Raw genomic sequence first — 21,465 nt, 5'->3', positions numbered from 1 at the left:
TTAGGAGCGCAGGGATCAAAGATTCCAAATGTAAAATCCAGGAAAGGCAAGTTTGGTAAGGCTTCATTCAAATTACCAACTAGATATTGACAAATACAGACGTCGTGTGTTATATAGTACTTGGAGCCAAGAGTTGATCACCGAATCCAATTACCAACAACTTCATGAGCACAATAGGCTTCATGACTACCAAACAAAAGGTGTCATTTTGTTGCACACCGCAAATAAACTGATTTCATTGTATATACATACATTCTCTCGCTGTCTCTCTCACACACACTCTGTCAACAAGTATAACAATAAAATGACGGTTATGGGGTGGCCAAGTCAAAGTCCAAAGTAGTAGGTTCACTGGGGAATTGCTTTTTCTCTTAACATGCATTTCTGATGAAAAAAAACAGGATGAGTGGAAAGGTTTTTTCATGGCACTAAAACATTTATTGTATGTGTGTGGTTTGAGCTATTAATACAAACATCACAAGATGAATGTCAATACACACAAGCATTCACAATCATACTGCAATATAACATAATGGAAAATAAAAATATTTTCCATCTGTATACAATTGTGTTGAAATATTGCAAATACATCAATATGGGTATCTAATGACCACAAGCGGATGTAAATGACCACAAAAGGCACTTATAGGAAGTAAATGATGCCTTTGTGGCATATCTCAAATTAAAGATATACTTTGACGCGAGTAAAGATTAATTAAGGAGAGTAATACAAGAAACTGAGAGCAAAAGGACAACAATCTGACAATGGAAAAAGCATTGTCATTACATTCCTTTAAACAAGCAAATCAATTATTCAAAAGGACATTGGAATCAATGAGAGTCCTGTAAACTAAATTACACTTTATTGCTCCTATCTCAGCAAACCTTAGAAAGACTTTGTAGATGAATTTATCAACTTTCCTCATCATCTCCCAAAACACTGAATGACATTCAATGTCAAATTAGATCCTAATCGTAAGCATTGAATGAATGGAGCATGACTATCATTTTTAAAACAAATATCTAACGCAACAGTAATTGCCAAGTCAAGACAGTAATTTGCTGTGAGGAAACTTTCTGACACATTAAATTTGTGTCAAACTCATGACCCTAGGGCGAGACCCAAATATTTTTTTGTAGATTACGATTACAAATCAAGTGTGTTTCATTTTCTTTATAAATGGTATTATTTTCTTCATTTTGGCAGAAGATTTGTGCAAAAACTGGACTTTTTCTTGATCAATTTAACAAAAATACTATTTTAGTATTTGGTCACTATTTTCCATGAATTATGATTTCCAATCAATTTCTATAGTGAATATGATGAAAGAGGGGCAATTGACTACTGCCCTCAACTATGGTCACAAACTAGGGGTCATGACCGAAATATTAAGACTATGGATGCAAGCAGCCAAAATAAATTTCTTTCACATGGTGTCTGGGCTCTGTCTTAGAATAGGGGCGACAAGTTCGGTCATTCAGAAGGGTTAGAGTACAGCTGCTGATCTTCCGCATTGGGAGGAGCTTTCTGAGGTGGATCAGGCATTGAGTTAAGGTGTCTCATGGACACCTTGTGCTGAAGTGTTCCAGACGACATTCAAGTGCCTGAACAATGTGATTCAGTTTTTGAATCGCCATAAAACCATTGGCCAAGACTTGCTAGTTGCCACTCGCGAAATCTTACGGCAGGAGTCCACACACTGCGAGTTTGCAGTGGAGGCTAGCACAATTTAGTTGGTGTTGCCCCAAGCTTGTTGTAATGCAGAAGCAATGGAGGCCAGACCAGAAAGAGGTCAACGTGCTCAAGGCAAAACGGAATAGTACTGCAAGTGTCACCAACAAACTTAATTGGACCTCTTCTGAAACTAATACGCACAATTCTAGTGAAACAGCAGGACCGATTGTTAATTTTTTCTGTGTTATCAAATAAATCACAAATGCATTGAGAAGTTAAGGACCAACTTCCTAAAAAGTATCTTTTCTACATCGTTGGCCTGTAGTCGGTCATGGAGTGTCCTGCTATCAAACAAGCAGGTCAGAGCAAGCATAGCAGGCTATACTGGTCCTTTGGGAAAGGGACATGAAGAGGCCAGAATTAGATCTGCAGCATACACCCAATTTGTAAAGCTGAGCTTCTAGGTGTCAAAAACAGAATTCATGTCTCCCTAGAAAGGAAGATGGGTTTCACAGCAGCAAAACAAATGAATCAGGTTAGATGCTAACAGAACTCAACTTGTGTAATAATTACAATTTGATTGCCTTTATTTTTTTCCATTTCATTCAGCACTCTACATTTTTGCCAAATGGGTCAGTGATGAATTACTGATCTGTACAAATGTGAATTGCAAAAAATATACAAAGCCACTCCGCTGCGGTGAGCAGCATACTGCATGATTTCATATCTGTGTTTACATGCAGAGAAAGAATGATCCAATCACTGTCACTGAGAGTCATTGTCGTGGTGCTCTGGGTCCTGGCCTGCTTACAGACGTGACACTGCTGGGGAGAGAAAATATCTGCCTAGTACTGAGAAATCGGCATCGTCTCTTTAAGAGGCTGAGAAGCACTCACAGAACTTCCTCACTCTGACATCCCCCCCTTCTTGCGATGCCATTGGTTGGGCCCCTCTCTTTCTCTGTAAGCTGATTGGCTGCTGGTATCTAAGGGCCGGCCGGCCAGCACTCTATAAATAAACTCTGTGCTGTCTCAGCAACCAGCCTACAACACTCATTAGCTATTTCTCTTCCTCCTCTCTCCTGCAATGCAAGTAGCTTCCAATAGCAAGGCAGGCTCTCAGCAGCAGGCTGATGCACTCTCCCCTATAGCAACCCAACCCACCCTTGCCCAACAAGCAACTCTTCTCCTCCCCTTTTCCTTCATCATCCTTACTGCTTTCTCAAACCTCATCTCCTACGTCTGCATTCTGTGTTAATAATAATAATGCACATCAGATTTCCTTCATACCCACTTCAGAAAGCATCTGGCTTTACAAAAAAAAAAATATATGCCAACAGTTTTATGCATCCAACACTGTTGTTGGGGACGCACAATGATGCATCATCATCTAGGACAGTGATTTTTAACCGGTGTGCCACAGCAGATTAGTGTGCTGGGCGAGCTTTTCAGGTGTGCAGCAGGAAATTATAAATGTTCATCTAAGTGGTTAAAAAAAGAAATATTATAACAATGTGTCTTTGTTCATCAGTAGCTATACTAGACAGTATAGATGTGTGACAGTATAGATGTGTGACAGACAGAACAAATGATCTACTAGCACAAAGAACTAAAAATTATAGTATTGACAATTTGACATACATACAGTAAGTATCCACATTCTCCAATATGTTTGTTTGGTGGTGAGACTTTTCAGACTTAAAATATAAGCCTTGGCATAATAAACGTTTGGAAATCACTGATTTAGGACACCATCGGAAAGATACTTTGGACAGCATATCAACACAACAGAGGGGTCTGAAAATGACAAAAAAGTCCAAAGTCAATGCTTACGTAGTCAACAATGTACTAGAGCAGTGGTTATCAGATTTTTACACCAAGTACCTAGCTCTCCAAGTACTACCATCGTGACCGTAGCATAGTAGACCTAACTGCACAAAAAACAAGGCAGAGGTTTCATGCAACGTTCTCTAAATATGAAACAGTTGATAAGTCAATCAAAATGCACTGCATTTAAAAAATAAATCATAATTTTAAAAATGAAAGGCTGTGTTCATATCTCAAAATCCTCAGTCCATCCAAAATTTCAATGCCTTCTTTTCACAAGTGCTTGCACTGCTGTCATTCACTAGAACGATCTTCGTAGATTCCTGACGAGTCTGGCAGGTTCTTTAAGCGGCGGAAGCAATGTAAACAAAAGCGGGGCTACTGAGCGAGGCTAACTAACTCATCTAAGCTAGCTACATCACGGAAACTTGAACATACGCTCATTTTCCCCACACATCAATGCTACTGTACTTGAGGCTAACCGCAGTACAGGGTGAACTTTCATCACCAGCTCATGATGTCAAGTGAGACTACAACTAACAACGCTTAACCCTGGTGGGGTTAAGCGCTTCAAAAAATGGATGGACAACAAATAGAAACAGTGTGTCATTCATTACTGTTAAAAAAAAAAAGTCATTAATATTTCTTGGAAAACAAACAGCCATGCCTCATTGGAAGTGCAGCTATGGTGGGGGATATTATTTAATCACTTATTTTGATCCTTAAGAATGCTTGGCTGAAATGTAAGAGATGAATTTTGAGTCTAAAAACACTGCACATTAAGTGGTTTTCAAATTATGTTCCCATTTCAAAACAATTATTTTGTAAGCAAACGCAAGTGAGCTAATACCAGACTATCCTAGTAAATAGAGCAAATAAACTACTGTAAGGCTCCATTAAAAGTATTGAATGAAAAAACAAACATCCCTTACAGTATTTACAAGGAGCAGTTTCTGATGACCAAATGCCAAAGTTTATCAAGGGTGATGACAAGAGCTCTGCTATAAAACCAAGAACTCTGTACTCATACATAAATAGATTCTGACTCGTTTATAATGATCCCTTGAACACGGTCATCCATTAAACCACTGTCCATTTATTTTCTTTTTTTTCCTATGTGATGTAATTAAGTGTTGATACAATGATTCAGCAATAACTTAAATAAATAGTTACAAATTCAATTAAAAGTAACTTTTTTTGTTAATATAACTACTACCCAAAGTTGAGAAATGGACTGCTTCCATTATGATATATAAGAAGGAGTAGAACCTGTAACACTAAGATCTGTTTTTGACACATGACTAATACTCTAACCTCACAAGAGAAACTGTGTCATGAGTAATCTTTTTAAAAATTTCAGTCATTTTGCATAGAGATGAACAGAATCGATGAAACTGGGCTTCATCCTTAAAACATTAACATCTGTGGTATAAAGTATCATAACTAACTCGTAACTAACTTTTACACTACAAGGCTTAGAGCTGCAGCTAAAGGTGTGCAACAACCTGCAGCTAAACAAATATGGACAAATATGAGGAGGATAAAATCATAAGAAGAGGACATGAAAATAGCTCGCGGTGTTTGGCATAAAAGTAAACAAGTTTTAACTGAGCATTGCTGAAGCATTGACAAGAAAAACTCTTACGATTAAAAAAGGAGGGTGGTGGGATAATACAAATTGACTGACAACCATAAAGGCTGATATTCACACTTAGTCTTCAAATAACCAACATGAATATTTTTAGAATGTGAAAGGAAGCCCAAGTTTCTGGAGAAACCCATGCAAGCACTGGGAGAAGAAACAAATTTCACACTGAATGTTTCAAACACAGTGAGGCAAATGTGGTAGCCACGTGTCTGAAAGTGCCGCTCAATACGGTTTCACTTTCCCTTGAAGATTCTACGCCATCTAAATTCTCTACTGCATTACGAAGAATCACCCGTTTTAAATACGATGTTATCCGTGTCAAAATAAATCTGTGACAAGAGTTGAAGTTTGACATTTCTGCAGTTTGTCTTTTGCAATGCAATAGTCTTTAAAAGGCAAAGGCATGGAAAAAAAGCAGATCTGAGTTTGACGTTGTGGCATAGTCATGCTAATCATTATCAAGTATCCACCCACTAAACTCCAATTAACATCGTGCTGTGTCACAACAACCGGTTGACATTCATATGCTACATCACAACGTCCGACAACACCTGCAAAGATTTGATGGTCTTGATGGTGTCCAGGAATTTTGTAGACTCTTGCTACCAATAGTCACATTGTATAAACAAAGAAAGAGATGGCCTGGAGAATGCTAAGAGAGAACATTCGTGTACTTGGTAAAGAGTACTTGTTTACAGTTGTCAGTTGTAGCCTACTTTACGTCGACCCAAGCTAGCAATCGCATTAGCTACACGTCATCTACTAGAGGAAGCCCTCCTATGAAGGAAGTATACAATTTAGGTGTGTACAATACTCCCACAGTCATTTTGCATATCAAATTAAAAAGACACTAACACCGGTTGCATAGTCACGTGAAGCGCCTCGCCAATCATGCTGCTACTGGTCATTGTTATAAACTGCCGGTATGTTTCCTGAGGGGAAGAGTATTTGCTGGAAACAGCACGTGGGATGACAGCGAGGCCCTCGTTTTACCAGTGCGGTGGAAGCGGGTTGGATGAGTGGTACACTAGCAAGGACCAGGGCTACGAGTTTGGTAACCTTTAGATGGTAAGCTGGAGAGTTCCAGGAAACATTCAGGAAAAACACCGGCAGCTTCTAACAATTACCAGTAGCAGTGCGGTTGGTGAAGCACGACCGTGTCTCATGACCGGACTCATGCACAGACGGACAAGTTGTGGAACAAATACATGGTTTGAAAGTAGACAGTAAACACAAGAGCCGATGTCTGCTGGTCGACGGATGGTTGCTCGACAAGCCTTGTTCTTATTCTTCAACTGCAACCGACCAGAGACATCGTTACATCTGCTGGCCTTTTTTTAACTTTTCTGATTTAGCATCATCAACCGTGTTGCAACTTGACACATTTCATTGCGGTCTAATTTAAGTTAATAATTACGATGCAGCGAGGCACTCCGTTTGACAACTGATACGTGGACATCTTTCCGGATGGATTCATACATGACTGCGACTGCCCACATTATTGACCAACACTGGAAACTACAGTCTTGTCCTTGAAACAAAAGAAATGGAAGAGGTGCACACACAGGCAGGAAAGAACATTGCTGAGCGACTCAATGAAGTTGCCGATGGAAAAAAAAAAAAAAAAAAGAAAAGAGAGTGGCCATTCAAGTGATAATGCAGCAAATACGGCACTCAGTATGGATAGACTTCAAGAATCAAAGGTATGGCCGGATGTACAGAGCGTCAGGTGCGCTGGGCACACCCTGCAGCTCTGTATTAACGCTGTGCTCAAGAAAGACCCCATTTGTCGCACTGTGACTGTTGCACACCACCTCATGGGACATATTAAAAAGTGACACAAAGACTGACTAAAAGGGAAACACGAGCAGAAAAATGCCCCTCAAATGTTCCACTCGATGAAATTCGACCCATTCAAAGTTGAAACGACTCTTGGAGCAATGGTGGCGTTTTAGGACCCAACTACACCAAGAAGAGCGAGAGTGGACTGCAGCTACATTAAAACTGTACTGAAACCCATGATAACCCTGAGCTGCTGTCTGAAGAACACAACACTGCCCAATCCAAGCTGGCAAACCTGATAAGACGCCACCTGGACGTTATGGATGATGACAGTGCCATTACCAAAGAAAAAACATTTAAAAACAAGCTGGTTGAAGATATTAGGCGAACTTAAATGCCAACTGACAGTGACAAGCGGTGTATATATTACAGCAGCAATAATAGACAACTCATTTCAATCTGCTCTTTTTTCTGAATAAAGAAAAACTCGAGGAGGCCTATACAGCTGTTGCACAGCTGGCAGGACGACGTAACTGGAGACCCAGGCAAACCTTAAACCGAGGAGGAGGAGGAACATGTCTCCAAAAAGTCGAAAAGCAACAACGTGAAAGGGATCGCTATGCTGCTGTACGGAGACGAGGAAGATCTGGCATCCACAGAATCAAGTGAGAGATTCTGTGCCACAGAAGACACAAGAAGTACTTAGTACTTCATGCCACCTCCATTCACGCATTTTTCATTGACGAATCGGAAAGCTGTCTTCTTCCAAAGAATGTGGACATGCTCATTTTTCTGGCACACATCTAAAAACCAGAGATGTATGTAGGTAAGGATACTTTGATTCTGTCTGTGAGTAGGCTAACATCTAGGCTGATAGTATCACTGCCATACAGACACTTTTATATGCTTTATATGGTTATTTGTATTTATTAAGGACCAGTCAGGTAGAGCGCACGAGGAGATACGCCTGTTTGTTTGTTTGTTGCTTTCAACAAATCGGATAGCTTTAGACAACCGAAAGTCGACCGAGATTTGTGTTGACTACAGCCCTAACAGACACGTTAATTTACTGAGAATAAAGCGACCATCAAATAGCTCATTTGCCCAGCTACATATTTGATTCAGATTGAATGTTAAAGTAACAATTCCTAATTGAGCAATTAATGGAAAACAGTACACACATCATCTTTACACAGGGTGTTGAAACATTTGCGCTAATAAATACCTTCCTCAAATTAACACCTTCCTTCAACTGGCCACACATCGCCACTCTTTGCAGAAATGCAGTATAAAGTTGTGGTGTTATGCCTGCACACTAGGGGGTCACTAACCTTTGCGAAGTTTAGCGCTTCAATTACTGGTACAGATTAATGGGAAGGACTACTAATTTTATACTTCTGGAATAAATTTGCTCAAATTACCTTGTTATGTATCTGAAGCTAATGAATGTCTCAGAATAACAAAAATCAATACGCAACAGAAATCTCTACCAACCTTACACTTTCAAATTATCAGTTCTTATCAGTACATTCCTAGAAAACCACATTGCCCCGTCACTGGTGAGCTACTTTTACAACAGATCAGCCCGCACCACGCTAGTGACTACAGCTAAACGCTATAGAATGAAATAGCCGTTCTACAAATAAAAGCATTGCAGCACAAATTCTGTTAAACTGGGTGACAATAACTTGTTGGTCCAATTAAAAAGGAAGCAGGGAGTTACTTTCAACAAAGGACAGCAGTTAGAAAGAGTTTTACATTTGTACCATTAGCACGGCCAAGGAAAAATCATGTTCAAAGTACTATCTGTGCACAACCCATTTCAATTCGAGGTAGCCAAATGACCAAAACGGACAAACCAACAAAATGCCTTGTTAAATGCCTTAACACAAAAATCATCAGTGATGAGCTTGGAAGACAACAGCGGTGCAACCTGTTGCAGCTGCTTTATCGAATATGCTCAACACTGCATGTATTCAAGAAACCAAATGTTTACTCCTCGATTGCATTGATAAACATACACCTTCTTCACTTTGTTAGTGTATAAAAAAAAGTGTGCAAAAGTGCGTGTGTGAGAACTGACTTTTATTGTCACGGTGGAGGGAAGCGGGGATCCAGGGTTGTGATTGGACCATTCTGCAAGGGGGCACAGTCTTGTCCTCGACAGATGATGTGATCACCATGGAAACACTTGGCAAAAGGTCAATCCAAAAGGGAAACCCAATCAATCAAATGATTTCACAGGTGGGCAGCCTTTGTGGGAGTCTTAAGTAACCTTCATGAGGCGCGTTTTCAATCCCAGAGTTTGCTCAAACAGTTTATCCAACTGACTCAGTCAATCTTGAAATGGTGGGAAACCAACCAATCAAATTAAAAGGCACCGTCTTCTCTAGCTTGTTTCTTTGTAACTGTGGTTTCTAAGGCAACCAATTGGTGTACAGGCAGCTTGTCTATCTTACGTAAAAATATAAAAGATGTAGAGTTACACTATAGATATAGAGATCTCATTCTACATATATATTCTCTTCTGTGTGGTCGGGGGATGTGGGTAATATTTGGTTAGTCAGGGTAACTTTTGCTTGTTTCTTTGAGATGGAAGTTTGCACTGCTTCAGATTGCTGGTAACTTATTTTAGGTAGTCGAAAGTAGGCCCTAATATTTATTCTAAAAGATTTCTACTCTGCCACGGATCCGAATGGCATGAACGTTGTCCTGGGTCGGTTGAACCCAAAGTTGAAAAGAAGTAGTTCATCAGACATGATTAATTTGTAATCCAAAATGGGATTTTTCTGTCCAGAGTGGCCTTTAGCAATAAAATCCAGTGCAGCAGGGATTCCCAGGCTTGTAAAACTGTTTTGACCAATCCCACTCCAATTATGCATTAGGTTTATCTAACTTTTGATGTTGTCCATCCTCTTGTAAAACAATTAGTTGCAATTCCTCTGGAACCAGGCTGCCCGGCTTTCTGCTGGATGGGCTGATGGAAGGGGCAGAAGAGAAGGAGGGGAGTTGAATTTCTAGCTTTCTGCTTTTACCCCATCCCTCTCTCTAAAAATAGGTCCAATTACAGGCGCTTTCTGGGGGACTGGGCACTGGTCAGTGTAGGACAGTGTAGAGAGAGGTTATCTCTCGCCTCAAAACCCTGACACTCACTGTCATCTACTGGCAATGTCACATAAGCAGTACGGACCAAGCTCAAAGGAGTCTTAGAGGTTGTGGTCAATCAGCAGGCCATCAGAAGAGTGTGGCAGGCCTCCGTTAGTCACATAAACCCCTTAATACCACCAGAGAATAAAGAAAAGCCCACATACAATCCAGAAGGTCTGGCTGTCAACTAGCAGTTCCACAAACTCGACGAAACAAAATCAGTCCACTTCAGCTTGTATAGTTCCACAAAAAGTTCCTCAGTCTGGATATCCACCTCCACACGCGCCGCAACGTGTCAGGCGGCGGTGAACAAGGGAAGAAAAGCTGACAGTTTCGAATCCAGTTGGTGTTAAAACGCCGAACGTTCCTCGTGTGAACATCAACGGACGCTAGCGACCTGCCCGCCTATTGTGTTTCCAAACGGTGAGACAATCCGATGTCAAGCAACTCGCTACAGGAAGAGGTAATCACAATCGAGCACAATCCAAAAGTCCAGACTCGTCTTCAAGTCCACCAAATCCAGTGAAGTTCCTGAGTTTGCTGTCAAGATACCCTGGGTGCCTTCTTGGCGCGCCTCTTTCCTCCGCTTCCGCTCCCCTTTTCCTTCACTCGCGTCCTCGCCTTCTTGTCGCTGTGCCCTTCTGGGTGTTGAATAAGTTTAAATAAATAGTTTTTGTTGTAATCCTTCTAGGTGGAAACCTTCACAAGGGCAATCTCGAGTCATGTTGCTTGCCCGTTTCCCTTTCCTTGACCCAGTGTTTCTCCGTTACAGGGAATCTGTGCTCTCATCCATACTGCTCCCCACCCTGCGATTGGGGCTGTACCATTTTGCACGGCGCGGAGGTGGCAGAAGGCGCTCTTTCGCAGCCCCGCGTATCACTGCTTTTATCGGCAACAGTGACGCAATTGAGTAAAGCTGACGTTAGCGATGAGTGTTCTAACTTCAGATAGTTCAACATTAAAAGTCTGCAGACTAATTTTCGTGAAGCGAAAATTAACATTGCAAATAAATTGGGAAAGCAGGACAACAACCCTCTCTTTGTTCTAAGTAGCCTCTTCCAGATAGACCTCTCTCCTCGTCCTGTCCATTTATAGTAACAACGGAGTATATTTACTGGAACTTTATATTCACATATATAGACAACATTAACCCGTGCCACAATTTCAAGAATAATCTCCAGTATTAATACAAACACTTGCCACAAATGCAATGGCTTCTATCAAAAATTCCGCATAAAAGTCATTACGATAAAGGGGAAATTGTCATATACATTCAAGAAAGTACATCTACCACTGCTATTCCGATATGAACACGCAATGTATTAAACATGTTCAAAGAAAGTACATTTACAACTGCTATTCATGCTATTCCAATATGAACACGTTGTATAAAATGTTCTGGAAAATGCCTGCAGGTTTGACCACTTTTAATACATACTGTGCTGGTGCACAAATAAAACACATCTATGTGAAACTGCAAGCAACAGTATTGGCGTCAACAAATAATACACAAAGCCGTTTTTATTCAGTCTTCTAAACTGTTTCCACTTCTCTGTACTGGGGTGAGGGCAGCCTCTCCCTCACTCAGCACGCACCCTCCCACAGACTCTGTTGCTACCCGACGCCATGGCAGCTGCAACTCCATTGGCGACGTAAAGTGTAGTCCCCGGGTCTGATTGGACACCGAGTAGATCTGTGGGAGGAGCACTTGGCTCGGTTTCCCAGTGTCTCTTCAAACGCCGCGATGCAGGAATGACGCGGAAATAGTTTGAGGATGTCAGGTAGAAGTGGAAAGAGGGAGGCTGGGGGTGGGCAAACTGTCGGGGAGCAGAGAGAAGAGCGGGGCAAAGGGCCTCCATGCGCGCATGCTCACTACAGCTGAGATGTGACTTCCCCTCACTAACCAGCCAAAGCTAAAAGTTGTTCCTGTTGCTATCCGAGCATTCAGCTAAATCAGGCACAATGCTGCCTGGGAACAGCTCCGCACACAAACAGTGTCATAAACCAGCTGACAGCTCTCTGGCTTAAAGGGAAATTCACCCTCAAATACAGTTCACGCTGCATGATAATAAATGTGTGTCAAATTCTTGTTGATTCACTTGCTGTTTAGTGACACGAACCTTTTCATATCTTTCATCTTATACAGTACCTTCAAATGGAATGGTTTTCAATGAGAGAACCTTCTTTTATAATACTGTGCTAACCTTTAAATATTGTCGATGAAGCTGAAACAATAAAATGTCTAAGTACATTTTAGTCATTATTATCATTAGGTCATTAATGCCCTGCGATTGGCTGGCGACCAGTTCAGGGTGTACACCGAGTTAAAGAATGCTTGGATAGGCTCCAGCACGTCTGCAACCCTCGTGAGGCGAAGCAGTCCGGAAGATGAATGAATGAATTAGGTCATTCATAAGAACATGTAAACTGAAAGTATTTTCTTTTTCTTGAGTTTACACATGCACACTGGGATGTCAAAGTTTATCGCATAATTCTACAGCAGTTTAGCTGTATTTTTTTTCCCAACCAGCTCAAAAACTACCGTCCGAATCACAGCACTCCCAAATGCTGATGACAGACAGCTGACCAGTCAAGGCTAAATAAAGCGCATGGCCTAATAACTTGCTATAATTACAGAGATCACATTTAAAGGCTCATTCTCATAAGAAACACAAACAACATTCACTGCCTATTTCAGATAAGATGGTAATCTCACACACAGATGTATCACTACAAGGGTTGTCTGCTTATGAAATACATAAAGCCCAGCTCAGAGTGATTGGCTCTGTCTGATCCGACTGGGAGCAAAGACACAAACAGACTTCCAAAATTCCACAACAGTTTATCAAGTATTATAATTACAACAACAGTTTCTTTTATTAGACTATAGTATGTGACTTGCTAACTTTCTCACAAAAAAATGCCTTTTCGGATGAATAGCTTTGTAGGTAATCACAAATACCTTCTTAACATATGACATGTATCACTTTGCTATGCAGAAAATATATATATTTTTTGCAATAACATAAAAAAAACCCACATTGAGTCACACCTAAATTTATTTGTAGATACAATAACTTCATTGAATAATATTGTATTCTCTCAGTCAAGTTGTTTTCACATGGGCTGGTATGTTTGCCATTCTAAAACTACAACCAGATAAGCAACAGGTGTCCACGTGTGGGATTGTTTTTTATCATGCCATGGCACAAACACATGGCTAATGGAGCTGGAGACTATCCCAGCTGAATTAGTGCAAATGACGGGATACATACTCGACTGGTTGCCAGTCAATTGCAGGGCAGACAATAATGAAATAAAAACACTACTCATAATTAACAATAAGGATGCGTAACTATAAAATAATTTGTTTCATAGCTTAAGTAGTATTTTAATTTTAAAAACTGCCAAATTAGGATGACAAATAGTAATTTATACCTAGAATTTAAAAATATCATTTATTCGTTCAATTATTAGATAGTTAATATTTCAAATAAAGGATATGGGGGGGGGGTAAATAAAATCTTTTAAAACTTGTTCTAGATAGATACTTTATACGAGGATTTTATTTTGCAATACAAGTTATACCGCTTCACAGGTTTCTTTTATATCAAACAAATGGTTTTAGGTTATTCACCTGACATGTTTCGGCGGTTTCTTCCGCCTTCATCAGAGTGTCACAGATGTGATGGTGACGCGTCTTTATCAGCTGATCGATCGACCAGCTGATAAAGACGCATCACCATCACATCTGTGACACTCTGATGAAGGCGGAAGAAACCGCCGAAACATGTCAGGTGAATAACCTAAAACCATTTGTTTGATATAAAAGAAACCTGTGAAGTGATTAAATAAGGAAAAACAAAATGAACTTAGTACAATTACAAGTTATACCGGTACACTTCAGACAGAGATAATTACAGTTACTTCAAATGAAAACATCACATGGGCAGTAATGAATGATAATGTTTCTTTTGTTAGGTACCAATAATTGAATAGTATCAGAATCTTCCAATTTTTTTTTCCCAACAATTTACAGTTGTACAAAACACTGTGGTTATATGCTAATATTCTGGTACATTTGAGTGAATTCATTTAATCTAGGATTTTATGTATGTTGGGAAAAAATAGAATACATAAGACAATGCTCATGGTTTGAAAAAATAAATGCAATCTAAAAGTATACTTCTAGCATATTAAATTAGGGACAATGCAGTCATAATGCTTGATTTGTACTGCTTCGGTGTCTATTATAATACCAAATACACAAATATATATAGATATAAATATGAAGAATATATATTTTGCTTCCTTAAAAGACTGAGTGGCATCCACTAAATTATGTTCATCTGTACTAACGGTCAGACAGCAGAGATTACAACAGTACTGTGAGGAGGCAAGCAGACTCTGACACTCACGTGCCTTGCAGCAAATTTCCACCCGGCAACTATACGCTGTACCATGGCAACAGCTCTGCCATTGGTCCCCGGTGCGTTTTCAAATGACCAATGGGATGGCCAGCAGCGGGTGATGCTTGTTGCTAGGTAAACACGATGCAGAGGAAAGATAGAGGAGCGGAATTACCATGCTGCTACTGCAGGGTGCTTTCAGAGCGGAGTGGAGGAGCACTTTACATGCGGATATATCATCCTCTTTCTCAGCACTTGGCGGTGCCAGAGAGACAAAAACAAAACCAAGGAGGTATGACACAGGCATTGAGGAATCAAATATAGGACGAGTTAAAGGCCCCAGGGGTTTCCGCCTTGGATGCAATAGTTTGGGGTGCTCTGCATCTATGCATGAACAACTAGCTGGTTAGTCATGATACTAATATGTAAAGCGTACACTGATTAGGATGACCAGTATAGAATAAAGTGAGAGATCGACATTTATTACATCACCAACCATGATACAGCTATTTCACAGCAATATGGTTTCATCAATTTGTATCTGCGCAAAGTTTTCTATATTTGTATATAATGTATAAGGTAGAAGCTCTTTGACCAAAATTTTTATTTAATGCTATAACTGAACTGTTAATGCTATTCAGTTAATGTTTTCAAAAATATCCCCCCCCCAAAGAAACAATAAAATATAGGTCGTTTTTATTTTGTAATGAATGTTAGAATTTATGTTACTTTATATTTATATATTTATATTTAGTTACTTTTCCCAGAAAGTAGATGAATATTATGCTTCTCGAAGAAGCCAAATGAGTCGGCGCAAATTTTTGTATAAAAAGGTGAATTCATCATATCAGTTCAAAAATACTAAAAGTTGACCGCTCACTAAAATTGAAAATCTTTTCATTCAATATATTTTTTGAATGCACACTTGTATTTTCAACTTAATATTACTATAACTATTTAAACCTTATGGTAGGCTATAATGTTTCTTGTAACTGCATGGGAATGACATTCCGTTATCACATAACAGTCCATCGGGTACAGCTCACAACTCAAGTGCATTGGTTCCCGCAAAAAAATACAACTGCTGCAATTCGGCTTCTTTTTTTCGATGTTAATTCAAACACCAACAGCGCAACAAGTTGCCAACTTGCGCAAGACATTTTGAAATACTAGAGGGAGCGCCACTTTAAAGGCCATGAAAACTGTCCTTTTTACATGGTGGAACTTTTTATGAGAAAAGAAAATGGGCTACAGATGCAAGCTGTGGGGTAAAAATTAAGCTTGCCGAAGTAATTATCAAATTCATTTGCAGATAATGAAGCTATGAACCTTAAGTTACAGACATAATTTTTCCCCACTCAAATTTATGGAAATGCAATTAATCCGTTGGAGCCCCAAAACTACTACTTACTTTTTTAACTAATATGGTTATAATAAATAATACAATATAGATATAAGTGAAATCACATTATTATAAAGTATTAAAATACTTAAAAACACATAACTAAATATTGCCATTAACTTTCCTAATTGGGGAAAGGGAAAAGGGGAACAACATATTGCTGTGGGTATTTTTTTAGTATTGTCTGCTTTTTTCCACTGTATTTTCATTTGTGCTTTATCAAACACTTAATTTTGTCTACAATGATGTTATCTATTAATTTATATTTTTCATTTGATTACTGAAGAGGCAATGGTGTCTTTGTTTCTGGTGACCAATAAGTGAAGAGTGACTCACACGGTTTGTTGTGATGCATTTTTGTACTTTGCTAGTGTAACCATAGATAGTTTTTACAAACCACTCAACCAATTTGAAACAGAGAAACCCGACTACAGGTTCAAGCACCCTTACTCCCGTTGTGATGGTATCATGTCAACATGGATTTACTGTATTTGATTCATATTTTTCCTTGTTGAGTAATTCCACCAAAAAACGGAGTGAGCCCGAAGGCAAAAAGAGGCTCAAACTAGCCATTCCTTGCAAAGTCAACCAAATATCAAGTCATATAATGCAGTGGTCTCAGGTCAGAATAATTCATCAGAACAGCTTGTTGGGGAGCTAAACTGATAAACAATTATGGACATTTAAAAACATCCGTCCACCCATTTTCAACGGAGGGTGCTGGAGCCTGTCCCAGCTGACATCGGGCAAAAGGCAGACTACACCTGAAACTGGTCGCCAGCCAGTTGCAGGGCATAGGTAGAGACAAACAACCATTGGCACCCACATGCACACTGCCACTGAGTGATAATTGATCCCGTGCTACCCGCATACAAGTCGGGCGAGTTTACCCCTACACTATCCGTGACTTCTTAGTGTTTTCAATTAACCTCAAATGTGAGAGGAGTCAACGATACCCAGCGATAACTGACACAAGCAAAAGAAGAACAAGCAGCGATTGGAACCCAAGAATATCAAAATTGTGAGGCATACAAGCTAAGCACTATGACTACATGCTGCCATCCATACAACCAAAATAAATAGTGCATCCAGCCAACTGGAAATACTGCTTTGGCCTAACTCACAAAACTAAGTCACCAAAACATTTGTTTTACAATGTTATGTATCACAGGTAAATGAAAACGGGGTACAATAAAAGACAATAATACCAGATCATTTATATTTTTTTAAATGATAAATTAAAAAAAAAATCTCCCTCATTTGACATTGGCTAACGCAGCAATGTGGGAAAAATGTTCTGACATGGATGGGTCATATAAAGAGTCTCAATGCCAACAGACAACTGGCCTCAGATATTGATGTAACATATACAGATGAATTACTAATTGAAAAAGTTATCGACAACTAACAATCTATTGATCTTGACATCTTACTGCCTTACCGACTAGTTTTAGTCTTATAGCCGATAGTTTTGCTAGCGGTGCACAGAGTGAGAGTGAGTGTGAGAGAGTAAGTGTGAGAGAGAGCGAGAGAGAGACAGACCGACAGACAGACTTGCCTGTTGCCTGGCAAGAAACTTGTTCAGCGGGAGACCCACAAATAGAGTCCCAGTAAGGACAGGTGGAGGGGCTCCATGAAACATCCCACTTGCCCAAATTACCACCACAGAAAGACAGATTGACAGATTTGCAGTGAGTCAAATGAAGTCATGCAAGATGAGAAGCTGACCCCACTTCAAAAAAAGCATCACGTGACAAAGTAGTTGACGAGTTGACTGTTTATGTGGTTTACTTCATCTTGAGACTCATACACTTACACCACAGAAGTGTTTGTACTACGCCTGATGAGTTCTTTATAGTACATTCAACAACTATAGTAACTAGGGACAGTCTTGCCTGTACCAATATGGAAATCAAATTACATTGAGTAAAGAATTAATACAATTTGCCATACGTAACAATCTTACTCGTTACCTAAAAAAAATAAAAAATAAATAAAAAGGAAACAAATATTGGAAGGGTTCTACCCAAGCAACACCTGTTGAATGCTATAAAATTGTAGCAGGAGTAGGCCTGAAAGTATTACTGTTTTTTTTTAAAGTTCGTGCTATCAAGTACAATGATTGGTAAAATATGTGCAAGTTTTTATACTTAAGGTCAAAGTTAATTTTAAAAAATTAAAGACGTTTTTGAAATCAGCATCAAAAATATAGTTTGGACACTTGAAGCCATTCCTGATTAAAATTTGCTGTTGACCAGTGTTATCAATCAGTTCTCAGTTCATTCTTTAACTCGTCAGTAAATTGGCAAAAAGGTTGATCACCATTTTCCAAAGTAAAAGCAGATGTGCCCAAATATCTTATTTTGAAACACCACAAAGATAATCAGTCTGCTGTCATGGAGGACTACTAAAATCTGAGAATATTTACTGTTGAGACGTTCAAAGTCCAAAGATTGGACAATTTTCAATTAAATGAGGTCTTCAAACGATCAAATAATTGTGCTTTTGTTATGATACTCCATAAACAGTGCACAAGGATGTGCAGTTAATGAATAAGTTATTGAAATATACATTTGTGCCTTCTTGTGATCAAATGGGTGACTGATTTTTTTGTTTTGTTTTTAACTCAAGATCTGCACCAAAAAAATCCTGATCATGTAAAGTTACATTTCATAGTATTCATAGTACAATTTTCATAGTGCACAGTTTTGGGATCTATTTTAAAATACACTAGAATTGTTAATGCACAAAACATTTCTATCTAAAACTTTTTTTATATATATATATATATATATATAGTTTTTTGATAATGCCTCTTCCAGTACTTTCGCTAACTTAAAAAGTGGATGACTCTAATCTAAAGGTGCTCTGTCCTGAGTTGTTTAACACATCTAGATGTGAATATCATTAAATAAAAATACCCAATGAAGGCTTAGGTCAGAAACTCACCGCCCGCTACAGCAATTTCATATATACCAATGAATGAAATAGTGACGCTTGTATCGCACTGCTCACCAGAGAGTTTCGGACGCCAGAGGGTGACAACAGCAAGCCCGGCCGGCCAAGGAGTAAATAAGAAGGAAGTCTCCATTCAGTATGACCTCGCTCATAAGTGAACGCACCTGTCAAGCAATAAGTGCGACTTGCAAAAATGTTCACCCCCAAACTTCACAGTTTCATCTGTTGGCACATGGAATCATATTTATGGTTAAGCATTGTTGTAAAACTTTACTTTAGCTGCTATGTTGTTAAATTTTGTATAATTTTATGGCAGAACAATTGCCTCAATCGAATGCCACCTGTTGTAATGGGAAAAGCAACGGAGGCCAGGCTGGGCAAAGCGAGTCTAGGGGAGGAGGTGTCAGGCCTTTCTGGATCCTATAATGGAAACATGGCTAAAATGTCTTATGGTCGATTGAAACCAAGGTAGAACTTGTTGGTTGTAATTCCAAAAGTTTGTTTGAGAAAACAACACTGGTCATTCCTAAAAGAACATCACACCTACAGTGAGTGAAGCATGGTGGGGGCAACATTGTGATTGAGGAATGTGGGGGTTTTTTTTGCCTTGGTGGAGGAAATTAAAAACGGCACACATCCAATTCAACAAAACAATGGCTTCACCAGAAAAAAAAAAAGTTTTAGGTTTGGAATGGCTCTGCCAAAGTTCAGACCTGAATCTGATCAAACATCCCAGGGGTGCTTTGAAGAGGCCTGTGCAAAGGAGATGCCCTCGCAATTTGACAGATTTGGGGCAGTTTTGCAAAGAGGAGTGGCAAATATTGCCACATGTGCCACACTGATAGTCTCCTACCCCCAAAATACTGCTTTAATAGAAGCTAAAGGTGTTGCAACCAAGTTTAAGCAGAGTTGAGCATTCCGTCAGACTGCCATTATTTCCTTTTGCATTCCTAAATCATATTCACAATGTATATGCTCTGAACACCCTTTGAGGTGATTGTTTTAACACACGTGAACAAGTGTAATTGAATGACGTATCATTTGATAATAGCACAAAGTTCATTCAGGTAATTTTTCAAATTTGAATTTTCGCTTATCACAGACACACTGTTTAGCTGTTTTAAAATGAAAGCGAGCATGTCAATCAAACAAAAAACAACAGTGAACTGCTATGGTCTTCTGTAGTTACTTTGTCTCATTTTATTTGAGAGCAGAAAACTGATCACTGCACCAAAGTGCGGTTTCTTTCACTTGTGTGACACATAACATTAAAATAAGGCACAAATATGACACACCACTTTCCCATTATGTGTTTATCATTACATATTTGGATGATTTATTATTCTTGGTGGCTAGGTTTTTTTTTAACTTTGGGGAAAATAATCATATAGGGTACAAAAATGTCCCAGTAATGTTCTTAATAAAATACTGTGGCAACAGTCTGTCTGTCCCTGGAACAAATCAGGTTGATTTAATTGATGACCGCATTTGACCAAAAAGGTTGCACTGTACAGTCCCAATCATATCAGGACTCAAGTTACATTATAATTTGTGATCAAAAGACAAACTTTAAGTAGTAAACTCAAACTGGCGAGCAATATTACAGCAGAGTGTGGCACAAACACAACCCCACCATCCATCCTGTCTATATACAGAAGAGGCACTCATGTGAAATGTTCTGCCCAAAATTTCAGATTTTTAACTGAACATATCGGTTTGCGTTCATAATACGAGCGCTTTGATGACTCTAAACTTTTGAAGGAATCACATCTTTGGATGCAATTCAGGAAGTTCAAATCCCAACCCAAACAAATATGGACAATTAGAAAATGCTGTTGCTTCTCAGCTTCCTGAGAAGCTTCAATGAGACCTGTAAGCAAGGCACCAAACCTCAGGAACTTAGCTCAGTCACTCCTGACATCTCTCCCTTCTGTAACGCGTGCAGTGTATTTCTTCATGGAGTGTAATGCATGCAACTTGGAAATACACTGCATGTAGATCAGTGTGAAAAGTGAATCCCTCACTCCCAATGATAATAAACATGGGTGCAATAAAATGAATCGGGATGAGCTAGGCAAGACTGGTCAAAGAAGAAATTGGGTTAGCTGAGAATACACAAATGAATATGTATTGCAGCATCTTGCAATGGCCAGGGAAAAAAAATGTGCTAAAAAAATCTCAGTGAGCATCAGGAATAACCAATACAAGCAATCTCCCAACAAGTACAAGGAGTAACCATCTCCCGGCTCTACTCCAGGGCAGGGTAGGGGCTGGAGCTGATGCGGTTGCTAGGCTAGCGACTAGCATTAGCTGCCATGGCAGATGTAATGCTGCGGATCTACAGAGGACAGCCGGGGAGCCGTGTGGCTCATACGTGACACATCAACCGGCGCAAAAAAAAAAAAAAAAAATCAATAACGTATGCCATCTTAAGCATCAGTGTTAGTCGTATTATGCCGACAAAATGCACAATTCCACATCTCTGCCTCCGATTTGTTCTGCCGGCAACCTCTTCCACGTCTGGTGTCGTGCGCTACAACTTGAGGCAGGTCGCTGTATCACTGTTACTGAAACTTGCCTGGACACACACACGCATACAGACACGCACACGCACGGGC

General features: G+C 39.5%; 1 protein-coding gene across 2 annotated transcripts in view; it reads right to left on the bottom strand.

The window, feature by feature from the left end:
* The window catches only part of dyrk1b (dual-specificity tyrosine-(Y)-phosphorylation regulated kinase 1B), a 32,092-nt gene that overhangs the window by 9,172 nt on the left and 1,455 nt on the right, over positions 1-21,465 (bottom strand). Inside the window, exon 1 of one of the 2 annotated variants that reach the window (XM_049730291.2) lies at positions 9,015-10,937. The exons of the other annotated variant lie outside the window; for it this stretch is intronic. Coding sequence (XP_049586248.1) covers positions 9,015-9,114 — 100 coding nt within the window. The 5' untranslated portion in view covers positions 9,115-10,937. Of the gene's footprint in view, positions 1-9,014; positions 10,938-21,465 lie in introns of those variants that run through there. 2 annotated transcript variants of the gene reach the window in all.

Source organism: Syngnathus scovelli, chromosome 9 (assembly GCF_024217435.2).
Source record: "Syngnathus scovelli strain Florida chromosome 9, RoL_Ssco_1.2, whole genome shotgun sequence".
Classification (NCBI taxonomy): domain Eukaryota; kingdom Metazoa; phylum Chordata; class Actinopteri; order Syngnathiformes; family Syngnathidae; genus Syngnathus; species Syngnathus scovelli.
Note: the sequence above shows the minus strand (reverse complement) of the source record. Positions and strands in the feature narration are given on the sequence as shown.